The sequence below is a fragment of the Podarcis erhardii genome (assembly GCF_964252035.2).
Source record: "Podarcis erhardii genome assembly, chromosome: 1".
NCBI lineage: Eukaryota > Metazoa > Chordata > Lepidosauria > Squamata > Lacertidae > Podarcis > Podarcis erhardii.
The window spans coordinates 109588741-109601181 of NC_138497.1; the positions used below are offsets into that span (position 1 = coordinate 109588741).

The 12441-nt window shown below is 43.3% G+C and overlaps 1 protein-coding gene across 6 annotated transcripts in view; it reads right to left on the reverse strand.

Annotated features, from left to right (window-relative positions):
- Positions 1 to 12441, reverse strand: part of FAP (fibroblast activation protein alpha) — a 60072-nt gene that overhangs the window by 38386 nt on the left and 9245 nt on the right. For 4 of the 6 annotated variants that reach the window (XM_081871465.1, XM_081871466.1, XM_081871468.1 and 1 more), the window contains 8 exons: positions 10897 to 10965; positions 8748 to 8843; positions 7803 to 7897; positions 7651 to 7725; positions 6162 to 6214; positions 4427 to 4499; positions 2573 to 2693; positions 1168 to 1322 (listed from right to left, as the gene is read on the reverse strand). In XM_081871465.1, the coding sequence (XP_081727591.1) occupies positions 1168 to 1322; positions 2573 to 2693; positions 4427 to 4499; positions 6162 to 6214; positions 7651 to 7725; positions 7803 to 7897; positions 8748 to 8843; positions 10897 to 10965 (737 nt within the window). The remainder of the gene's footprint in view (positions 1 to 1167; positions 1323 to 2572; positions 2694 to 4426; positions 4500 to 6161; positions 6215 to 7650; positions 7726 to 7802; positions 7898 to 8747; positions 8844 to 10896; positions 10966 to 12441) is intronic. The other 2 variants (XM_081871467.1, XM_081871470.1) reach the window with 1 other exon arrangement.

Below are 12441 nucleotides of genomic sequence, written 5' to 3' on the forward strand. Positions count from 1 at the left end.
AGCAAACAGATTATAACATATTTCATCATCATCATATGTTTTACTTCTATACTGCTGTTTGGCCAAGATTTGTATTAATACAAAAGAAAATACATTAAGACCACGGGAAATGTAAATACAAAGATGCAACACAATAAATCAGTTTTTTTAAAAATAGCAATATCCCAGGCATGCCATGAATCACACTTTACACATTCGCGAGTTGCATTTGTGCTCTCAGCACAACACAACTGCCACAAATGAATTGCCCACACAATAGGCTTCTCCCTGGAAGCAACCCACAGCTGTGGTGAAGTTCTTACAGTAGCTCTCCAGGCCAGCTGGCTCAACTTTGACTCACCCAAACACTTCCCTTTCAAAATACTGAAGGGAAGGATCCAGTCTTTAGCTGCCTCTTCCCCTCCTCTCCCTGCATGCATAAGAACCTTTCACGACCGGTCTCTATCCTTTTCTGTCAGCAGCCATCCTGGACATGGAGAGTTATGCTACCAGAAGGGATGTCAGGGACTGGACAGAGGAGGAATGGTGGAGACCACCTCCCCAGCCTGAACCTCCCAGAGAAGAGGAAGACTGTATAGATTGACAACAGTGATTTGCGCGAGCTCACAGCTTAGAGATAGATGACGGGCAGAGCTGGGAAATAATGAGAGAGGAGGAGGCAGGGGAGGCAGAGCTAGAGCAACTGGCTGACTAGAAAGCTTTCCAGACCCTCCTTCTCCCAGAACCCAGCAAGCATTGAAAGTAGGAGAGCAAAGGGCTTGGAGACAAATCGCCCAAATCGTAAGGTGGGTGGTGCTGTTGACAATTGGGGGGGGGGTGTGGAGATTACTCAGAACAATACCATTACTCAAAGAGGCAGCATCTCTGTGAATATTAAATAAAGGACACTGGTAAGACTTCCCTTGTCTATCTGTTCCTGGCAGCCTACTGTGTGGGGATCAGATTTCCTGATGCCTGACAAGGGCTGAGTATGTCCAACAGTAAAGGTGAAACGATGGACCAGGCCCTTTATTATGTCATCATCAAAATATACAATGCTTAACCCAATAAAATAGGCATTAAAATCCAGCAGTTAAATCTTAGAAATCCAAGCGTTTCTACGCTGAAATATAATCAGATCTTATTCAACAGAGCCAAGCAAAGCAAACAACAAAACCCCAAACATACCTTTGGATATGGTATCTTTATTTTTCTAGGATATTGATCTTCACCATAATATGAATATTCAATAACTGGTATTCCAGTATCATTAAACTGTAGGTATGCCACATTCTTTGCATTTGGGGACCACCACAGTGCATATTTTACAGCAAGCATTTCCTCTAAGAGAAATCATGTTAAATATATGTTATTCTACTACAAAAGAAGATCATGCGCTACCGTTATCTTGTAAGGACACCAGTGTACATAGAACCCATTTATCTGATAAGCTGCCATGCATCAAACAAGCAAGGCACCTCTGTCCCAGTAGTAAGCCCGCAACTTGAATGTCACGTGAGACATTGTTTCTGCTGTACAGATTTTTTTCTGGATAAATACCATGGCTAGTATAAAAGGGAAGGGGAGAGGATAGGGCATACCTATTGCTAAGCTAATCTAGTGCAACAAAGCATAGCATTATTCCAGCCTTATTGGCCGTGATGGATTTATGTTATGAGGGTTCCCTGTTTGGGAGGCCCTAGTTATTCACCTAAATAAATGTAACTATGTCCAAGAACATTGCAGAGCTAAACGTGTATGAATGTTAGTTAATAGCATGGGTTATATATTTTTTTCTTCCTATATACATAAAAATGCAAAGCTGTCATCACGCAGTCCCCATTGTCAGGAGATAGATGTGGTTGGCAAGCAACATGAGCAGGAGCCTTTTGTTTCTAATTCATGATGTACATATAAGAGCAACAAGAATGACAATTCAAAGAATGTAAAATATTCATAGATGTTAAATACTCTTGAGATAAAGAACGTGAGTAATTTTGACTTAAGGGTACAGGTAATATTGGCTGAAATGGCCAAGCGAACCAAATGATGAGGCTTGGTGGGCCTTATTAGCCCACAAGGCAGAGTCTTTTATCAGTGGAGTGTTTCAGAAGCTAAATTAGAAGAAATTGTGTCCTAATATTACAGATAAACACGATACTAGTTCTTAAGTTGGACAGATAGTTTTATGACCAATATCTGAGGAACGTACAAAAATGGGTAGGTCTGAAACCTAGCAGAAACTAACAAGGAAATATCCCCCCACCTTACCCTGAAGAAACATGTGGCGGGATGTGAAAACCCAAGATATGGGATGTTAGGAAACCACAGTGAGAATGCATGTTATTGCTGTAAGACGTTGAGCAAAGCCGTTGACAAATAGTAAATTATGATGGTGAATAACCATGCTGGCTTGTAGTTAGCAGTTAGCTTTTTGCAGTTTTGAGGAAGGGACTCCTTATGAGAAATATAAGCCTTCTACACAAACACAGCACTATGAACAACTTTTGGCTGCTGTTCAGGGCATCCCATCTTTTTGCTGCCCAACTCTTGCCTCACGTAGCAATAATATTGATTTCAGGTTGATGTTTACCTTCGTAGACCCAGTCAGGGATTCCATTAAATATTTCATTCCAATAACCATTTGTAGTTATTTGAACAGCAGGTTCTCTGGGGCCTTGTTTCAAATAGATATTATTCTGATACACATAAACCTGGGAAGAAAAAACCCAAAATCATTTTATGCAGTCAAAGCTATTGAGGACAGTATAGCACATCTAAACAGGGAATTAGATGCAAAGGGCAGAAGGCACTTCTGTTTCTACAGAACAGAGGGTGTGCAAGTTTTCACTCCCCCAGGCTGCAAGGAAAATCCTTTGGAGTAATGCTCAGTGTGGCTAGGGGCTGACAAGTCGAGGATAAAATTATATCTCTCCTGTGTGAATGGGGGCTTTTCACTCACACACAAGTATTTGGAGATCTGATCCATGCCATGCATATCAGCAATGAAGAACCTATTGCTGGACTGCATATTCAACCATCCTTAACTAGTGACTATGCTGGCTGGGGATGATGAATAAGAATGGTTGTATCCAGCTAAATTTTACTCAGCATAGGCCTGTTTAAATGAATGCACCCAAGTTGGCCATGTCTGTTATTTTCAATGGGTCTCCTCTGAGTAGCAATGGATACCACCCTACTATTCAACTTTCTTTCCTGCCCTTCCTCTCACAGAAGCCCAGGGCAGCAAACACCTATGTGGTAAGACAACAGAGCGGAAAGATAAACCAAAAGCATATTTAAAACATTTTTAAACAATTGGAAACCTGTTCAGTGGTGGGAATTGAAGCCCAGCAGCTTCTGGAGGGGCAAAGCTAGTATGCTTGAGTCCATACAATATTGCCAGTGGACTAGGAAAATCTGGGTTCAAGTCCTTGCTCAGCCTTAAAGCACAACTGGTGGCTGTGGGCAAGTCAATATTTCCAAGCCTACCTGATCTCACAGATTTGTTGTCTGCATAAAACACAATGGCCATATATTTATTTATTATTTGCTGCATTTATACACGGCCTGATCTTGTAAGAACCCAGGGGGTTGAACCATTCCAAAGGTCCAGCTAGTCCAGCATTTTGTCCTCATAGCAGCCTACCAGATCGCTACTGGAATTAAGTATTCAGAGGCATTTTGCCATGGATTAGTGGAGGGAGAACATCGCCATCATGGCTAATAGCCACCAACAGCCTCATTCTCCCTATTACTTTGTATATTGTCCTGGAGAAATGGGGCACAAATAGGGGCCCTTCTCTAGGTTTTTGTGGAACAGGAGAGCTCTCAGTGCCAAAGCATGCAGAAATTGACTTGCAGCTAATAGAGCTGAGAGGGTACATAACAAGGGACCTGATTCATGGCCATGTTTTTGGGAGGCCACAAGCAATGAATCTTAAGGGCTCGGTCCTCCCAGCAGAGGGCACGCTCCTCACTCTAGCTTCACAATCCTTAATCCACCCTTCCTGATGCTTTTCTCAGCAGGGAGGGTGGGTTAGAGATTCATGGTGGTACAGAAGAAATATAACCCCAAGAATGGGGAAATGAACTGCAGTGAGGCAGTAGAGCTCTCTTTGCATCTGGGCAGACCAAAGAGGGTCAGAAACTACATTCTTTGGGTAAATAGCAAATGAAGAGAGCCTAACACCCTGGTCCCTGTACCTTGGGTTTGTCTAGTTTTCAGAGAAGACAAAGTGGTCCAACAATTGCCAGGGCTCTGTGCTAAGCCACCCACAGTTCCAGTCATCCGTGGAGTGTTTATCTTTTTAAGAGTCAATATTCTAAAGCACAGCTGATAAGGAGAGATAAGAAGGCCTGCAAAAACGATGCTGCGCAAACACTAAAGGCAAACGAATCTCATAAAAATAGAAGCGTTATTCTCACACTTCGTGAGCTTACTGACCAATTTGTGTCCAACAGGTGACCAGGCTATATACTGAATGTCATGTGGAAGCTCGTGTCCTTTGACAAAAGCACTGCAAAGGGAAAGAAATGAAAGATGCAAAGGCAAGCTCGGTATTTCAAGGTCAGATTTCATGTAAAGCCCTTGGCTTCCCCAAAAGAACCCCCAAAGTAGGGTCAGCAGCAAACCAAAAGGACCCTCGTGAGAACCTAGATGGGCATAGGCACAATGGAGCCCACCAACGCCGGTGCTTCTTTTCTTATTTAATTTCTTGTTATAGTTGGGGGCAGCCATCTAGGCATGTACATGGTTACAGATACTCATTTTATTATTTTTTACTTTATAATATGTTGACTCTCTTTTTCAACAATTTGACTGAGCTTATTCCCAAGTCAATGTGTTTAGCATCTGGGCAGCAGAGGCAAGCCCCATTGTATTCCTATAGTCACGGCAGTGCTGTGATTTAAGGGAGCCTAAAAACTGCACACGCCGAGAGTATTTGGGTCATATCCTGCGGTGGAGTTCCGCGAGTGCAGTAGACTTCTGCTTGTGCAACAGAACTTTCCTCTCCCCTTCCTTGCACACCTTTAGAATCTGCTCCAGAGGCTATGCAGGGAGAAGAGAGGAAGGGGAAGTCCCATTGCGTGAGCAGAATTTGCTATGTGCAGCATTGGATATAACCATTTAGAAGCAGATAATTTAGCTACGTCACTGGAAACTATGTGCCCATTAGCTAGCCTAACTAATAGAAGAACATAAGGAGAGCAGTGGCTGATCTACTCTAGCTCCTTGTTCTCACAGTTGTCAACCATAAGGGACCCCTCAGGCATAGGCGCCAACTCAGGGGGGCCTGGGGGGCCTCAGCACCCACAAAATTCCCAATATTCCCAAGCATATCTGTGGCAAGCCCTAACAGAGGCCCCACGGCAGAGGCAGAGGCCCTGGCCCAGTTGCTGCAGCACCGGAGAGCCAGAGGAGGCAAGGCAGTGGGTGGCGGCAGCAGGTGGAGGCCAAGCAGCACGCACACACAATGGCGCAAGTGACGTCATGTCATCACGCCGTGTGTGCCGCTGGACACCCACAATCGGGGGGCCAAGTTGGCACCACTGCCCTCAAGCGGGACCTGAGCACAAGAACACACTCTCCCTTCCTGTGGATTCCAGCAACAGGAATTCAGAAGCATTGCTATCTCTGACCGGTATACCTGAAGGAGCGTCTCCACCTCCATCGTTCTGCCCGGACACTGAGGTCCAGCGCTGAGGGCCTTCTGGCGGTTCCCTCACTGAGAGAAGCCAAGTTACAGGGAACCAGGCAGAGGGCCTTCTCGGTAGTGGCACCTGCTCTGTGGAACAACAACTACCAGACTTTTAGAAGACATCTGAAGGCAGCCCTATTTAGGGAAGCTTTTAATGTTTAATAGGTTATTGTATTTTAGTGTTTTATTGGAAGCCACCCAGAGTGGCTGGGGAAACCCAGGCAGATGGGCAGGGTATAAATAATAAATGATGGTGACTGTGGAGGCAGAGCGTAGCCACTGTGTCTGGTGGCCATTGACAGCCTTATCCTCCCTGATTTTGTCTTTTTTCAAGCCCCCCCCCCCCCAAGTTGGTGGCCATCACTGTTCTCCTAAGAGGAAAAAAAGTATGCCTTAAAGGAGCCCAAACAGAAGACCAAGAGCAAACACTGAACAGATTGACTCATGGGTCAGTATAAAAGAAAACCTTTTCAGTCTTACCTGTTTCCAAGATCATAAATGTGATAGGATGCTGTATAGGAGTACCTCCAGAGCTGAAAAAGTTACAACAGAGACATAACATGATTAGTTATTACAGCCAAAACATAGTAACATACAGTATTCCTCCCAACACGTTTTTAGCAGAAGACAGTTTCCCTTTATGAAAGCTCTGCAAACCTTCACAATGGCACTGTCCTAGCACCAGTTATCACAACACAGCCCACCTTGCGGAAGTTGCTGGAAATGCTTCTTGGTGGTGGTAGCAGGTTAGCTTCCAGAAAGTATAAGGGACAATCATCACGCAGGTTGTTCAGCCAAGTAGAGTGTGTTGACATCTACAGCGCACACCCCTGAGACCTACTATGGGACTCAGGCAACCCATGGGCAAAGTTTTTTCGCATTATTTTTATCCGCATGAAAATTCATTAAACTTTTCAGTGCAAGTTTTCTTTCAATGCACACAATTTTCTATGCAATTTTGCATCGTGCACATTGTTGGAAAGTGATTTTCCCTTACACAATGCGTTTTAGTTATTTTCACAAACATATGCACTTTTATCCACACTTTAAGTATATGTAGTTTTGTATACATTAATTGGCTGGGAAACTGCATTTCACAAGTCAGAGAAGTGCAGATTTCAAGAGCCAGCTGAGCTTTCTTTTGACTCCCTTTTGGGGGAAATGCCCATATATAGATTCTCTTTTTAAGGTGAGCTAAAAGTCTCCTCCATTCCACTAAGAAATATTTCCACACATGGACTGCAACATGGGAAGGATCTTTTAGACATTTGATGTATTTCTCACTGTAGGAAAAATAATAAGTTGCCCACAATCTACAAAAGCTGCATAGCAATTCCTAAAATGACCACTCTGCCTAACTGCTAATGGGAATGAAAGCAGAGTAGGATGGGGCTTCTTGATTGACGCTACCTCCCCTCCCCTTGCAAAACCATGGTGTCTCTATGTGGAGAGAGTTCAGAATGTTCTCCTTCATCTCAGCCCTTATCACACAAGTGTGTTTGCCTTGGACCACTGGGAAATTTCCCTGACAACAGAGAAAAGTACACCCATTGGTTTATTGCAAAAGGATCCTTTCGTCAGCAGAATTAGGAGATGCTTGCTTATACAGAAGAATCACAAGAGGAATTCCACTCCCCATCACCGCCACTTCTGATTCATTTGTGGCGGGAAGCAGGGGTGATTGTAAGCTAAGGAATAAATCCTGGTTTGTATCCAAAGTAGTGCTTTGTAACTTCTGCTTCCCAATGAAGCTTCCCTCATCTTCTTTCCCTGTGCCCCCCCAAGTCTGCTCCACGAATTTCCCTGAAACCTATGGAGCAGATTTGGGGAGGACATGGGGTGCACATGGGTGGGGGGAGTTCTATTGATCACTAACAATGTGACCAATGTTCACTAAAAACAGGGAGTTACACAAACATAACAAGTGCACTGGATCCCGCCCACAAATCTCAGCTGAAAAACATTTTACCTTAGAGTAGTTGCTTTCCAACAGCATGAAATTCTGGTCAGCTGACAGTATATAGTTTGTGGCATTGACTTTTTTCTAAAAGATTTAAAGATATGAATTAGAAACCAAAGCATGGCCCTTCAATCAATTTTTAAAATTACAGTAATACGTACAAGTACGCTGTTAGACAGGAGTGTGTGTGACTGCCCATATTCAACATTGTAAAGAATTATATCATCTTCTGGGAACCGATGGAGATATTCATTTCCTTAGGAAGGAGGAGGAAAAACACAGCTTGAATGATTACAATAAGCTTGGTTACAAATGTCATCTCACTACAGCAACTGTTACAGCAAATGACGTTGGAAATGGATGTAAAATAACAATACTTTGATGCTGTAATTCAGGTGGGAGGGGGATGGAGCCATCTCAGGTAGCTCAAATCCTGGGAGCTGTAGTTTGTTAAGAATGCAGGGAACTGCAGTTATGTGGGGGGTAAACTACATTTCCCAGGATTCTTTGGGGGAAGTCATGTGTATGGCATCATGCAGCCTGAGATAGGGGCAGAGATTAGACGATGCACAATTTATACTGCTGGGTTCTATATTATGCTTGCTTTACAGAAACAGCAGAAACTTTCTCTTTCTGCCACCTCCCTCCCTCCTTCCCTCCCTCCCTCCCTCTCTCTTTCTGTCTCTCTCCCTCTGCCCTGCTTTTTTCTTTCATTCTTTCTGCCACCCCCTTCTTTCCTGCCCTTTTTCTGCCACCCTATTTTATGCAAATCCTATTGATCTCAGTCTGCAATTACTAGTTATTATCATGGCACTTACATGGCACAATGAAACCCCATACACCTCACCCTTTCCCATTCCTTGAACATTTTAGCTGCACTTACTTTTTCGTTTTAGAAACCACATACCCCATACTTCCAATGCATTTACGTTTCTCAGGGCAGCTTAAAGCATTTAAAAACAAAACACTCCCCATAAAAGACATAAAACATAAACAAAAGCATCAATGTACACAAGCTTTGTAGTTTGTTTGTTTTTAAAAAAATAATCCAAAATGATGTTTCAGCACCACATACTCATTGAACCACAAATCATGCCACCTCTTACCCGAAATCCAGTAAGGAGAAATTGTTTTGTAACTGAAGTCTCCATCCAGATATTCTTTTAATGTTAAAGGTCTAGGATTGCTTCCTTTGTTTCGAACTTTGAAAACAGAACAGGAATGAGAGATTTAATAACAACACACCCAAGAGGCACAAATGGTTTCTAGAATTTTATTCCTTTGAATTGGCCACTAATCTGAGGGTTTGGGAGGTTGTAGACCTGGTAGGATATGACACATACCCTTCCGCTTATAACCACGCTGAAAAGTACCAGGCTGGGTGAACTGCACTAACCCTTTGTTTCACAGAAAATATGTCTTCCTCAGACCAGCAGGAATCTGGTTTTCTATGTCTCTGAAGAATGCCAGTTTTCATTTTGACTGATAACTGGGAACACCCACATGTCAATTCCACTTGTTATGTCATGAACTAAGCAGGTACACTCCAGCCTCCTCCAATCTGGTGCCCATCAGCCCCAGTCAGCACAGCTGAACTAGTCCATGTAATGAATTAACAATGAAACAACATTTTCCATTCATATCAAACATAGATGAGCTATGTTCAATAAAGCTCTCTGTCCTAGGTTTTAGAATCATTGGTCCCTTTCCTGTGTTCTTAAGTGTATTTAGGGTTGCCATATTTTAAAAAGTGAAAATCCGGACTCAAAAGATTTTGAGCCTGTTTTGGGTTTTTTTGGCAAAGTTGTTGAGCTGTTTTCTTGGGGGGGGGGGCAAAGTTGTTGCGTTTCTTTGGAAAATCTAAAAAAGAAGAAGTAGGTTCCCCTGCTGTTGTTTTTTTTGAAAATCACCCCTAAATCAGCACACCTATATAGGCTGCCATATGCATGCATTTTCTCAGACATTTCCCCCTGCTTTTTGAAAATTCCGCCAGGACATCATTTTTGATGGATGAATCCTTTCTATGTCTGGGAAATTCTGGATGTATGGCAGCCCTAGCTGTATTTCTCAAACTGTATTTATTTTTAAAACATGTCCATGTGAATGGCCAAAACTTGGCAAACTTTAACAATCCAAGACTAATTTTGTGAATGTCCGAAAATTTCAGGCGTACGCCATTAAATGCTGACACTGAACAACCACCCAAATGAAACTGCTGGCAGTGAAGGGGGCATCCCAAAAGATGAGGGGGGAATGAAATGAAATCAAATCAAATGAGTGAATGAATGAAATGAGTGAATGAAATTCACAAAAAATATTTTGGAATAAAATTCAGACACCAGAAATTCACCAATTTTAGGCATTCATCATAATATATTGTCATTAAGCTCTGCTGGCTCAGATCAAAGAGTCAACATGCCATTCCATCTTGGTTTCCCTATGTGGAGCACATTTACTGTAACATACTTATGAAGGATTAGAAAGAGAACAGCTGAAAAACACAGTTGTACAAGCCTCATATGAGTGTTTCCTGCAAATGCTAGCTTTGCAATTGTTTCCTGTTGCATTTCTGTCCTTGATTTACCCACAAATGATTTTACATACTTGTGTGTTTGTGTGTGTTTTAAATTCACCAGAGAGTAATCCCTGGAATTCTAGTTAGTGCCAAGGAGATCGTTCCACCAGCGCAAGCATTTCTGTTTTCCCAACAGAACGATCTCCCCTCTCCTACCCCCTGGGTGCTGTTCTGGGGGTTCCCCTGACCCAGAGCAGATCTGGGGCTGGGAGGCATGGGGGGGGGTAAGTAAGGGGAGCAGTGGAAGGAATGCAGGGCTGGCCCACCCATGAGGGAAGGTGAGGCGACTGCCTTGGGTGGCAGGATCTACAGGGGCAGCAGATCTAGCCTGCAAGGAATGTATTGCCCGCTGGAGCAGTGCCAGCAATGGCTGCACCACACTAACTGGAGGCTGAATCTGCTGCCCCTTGGCAGCTCCCCCCCCCCATGCCGCCTCTATAGCAGCCTCTTGGAGAACGAGAGGCGCACTAGCCTTCCCCCACCTTAGGGAGGAAAGGGGGTCTCCTAGGCTCCGCACCCACCCAGAATGATTCAGATCAGGCATCTTCGCTCCCTCCCCCTTCACAAAGGCCTTTGATTCCTACTTCAAGCATTGGGTAAGATTGATTTGATTCCTCCCCCAGCTTCCTGTTGATGTAGATCTTTATTCTTCGCTTGTTCCTGCTGTATACTTCACTCACCCCTTGTTCCCTGTTGGGCAGGGGGCATTTTGTCGTTCGCCTCAGTTGCCAAAATGTCTTGGGCTGGTCCTGGGGAAAGCATTGTTGCATTAGCAGGAGTCTTTGCACTGGCTTCTGCTAGCAGAACGTCTGAGCTCAGTCTGTCCCTCTAAGTCAGCTAAACAGAAAGCTAGCACATCTTTGCAAAATGTGTCTGTTTTTAACCTGGCCTAGTTAGGACAATACCTACCACAAGCCTTAAGTTGTTTCTGAGCAAGCAGTTTCTCAGAAACAAATATCTTGTTTTCCATAGCTAGGTGTTCAAATCAATTTTCAAAAACTTTGTGACGCTGAAGTAAATAAGGAGATTTGAGATGACCACCATTTCAGTAGGTGCTCAGAGGAGAAACATATCTGGTCGTTGTATCTGGTGATACTTGTTGCTCCTCCATAACTCCCTCACTTAGGGACTTCCCTCAAGGTCATATACTCAGACTCCTGATGAAACATATCACCACGTTTACTTTAACAGATCAATATTTAAAAAGGAAAAGGAAAGATAATGCTTGTTTTTCTTCTTCTTCTATGTAACTATTAGTTACTCTAGAACACACATGTCACTTCTACTGTTGACACTGTTCCTCGCCAGCGCAAATGCAGAAGAAAGCTGTCAAGATAAATAAACCCGAAGGCCAGTCTAGGCACACGAATAATCACTATCATAGCAAATACTGAGTTAGCAATAATCTTTCAAAATAAATGTTCATGAAAGAAGAAGAAGCTCGTCTCCCATCAGATGGCAGTTTCTAATTGAGAGCTTCAAAAAAGCCAAGGATAAAAAGCTTACACTACAGTTCATTAAAACACAAGGGTGTCATTTTAATCAGCATAAAGTGAAAGGAATCTTATGACTCGCTGCACACATTCCAGGAGAAAAAAACTTTTAAAAAATGTCTATTGCGAGCATAGAATTAACATAAAACACCTGCTATTAATAGTATTTCTGGTATAAAGGATATTTGACATTGCCATTTGGGTGCGAGGGCAGTGGGGATCTTAAATGCTACTGTCAGCAATTCTACCAGAATGCCTAAAAGTTACTCCACAGTATTAGGAACTTACATGATTCATAGTTATAAGGTCTATTCACAGGACATTTGTCACCTATTTATGCAGCTCAGGGCTGGGGAGCCTGTGACCCTCCAGATGTTGTTGAGCTAAAACTCCCATCTGTCTTCACCATTGCTCATTCTGGCTGGGGCTGATGGCAGCTGGAGACTATCAACATCTGGAGGGCTACATGGTCTTCATCTGACTCTTGCAGGGCTCATATTTTTCTTCAGGACTGACAGCATATTTGCGATATAATCTATGTTGCAATGTACTGAAAGACATGGTGGTGGCTGTAGCGAATCATCGCGTACAGGGGTGAGGAATCTTTTTCAACCTGAAGACCACACTCCCTTATGGTCAGCCTTCTGAGAACCACCTGCTAGTGGTGAAGTGGGACCAGAGGGTAGAGCAGGTGAAGCAACAGATGTTCCTCACAGCAATCAGAGATTTCTA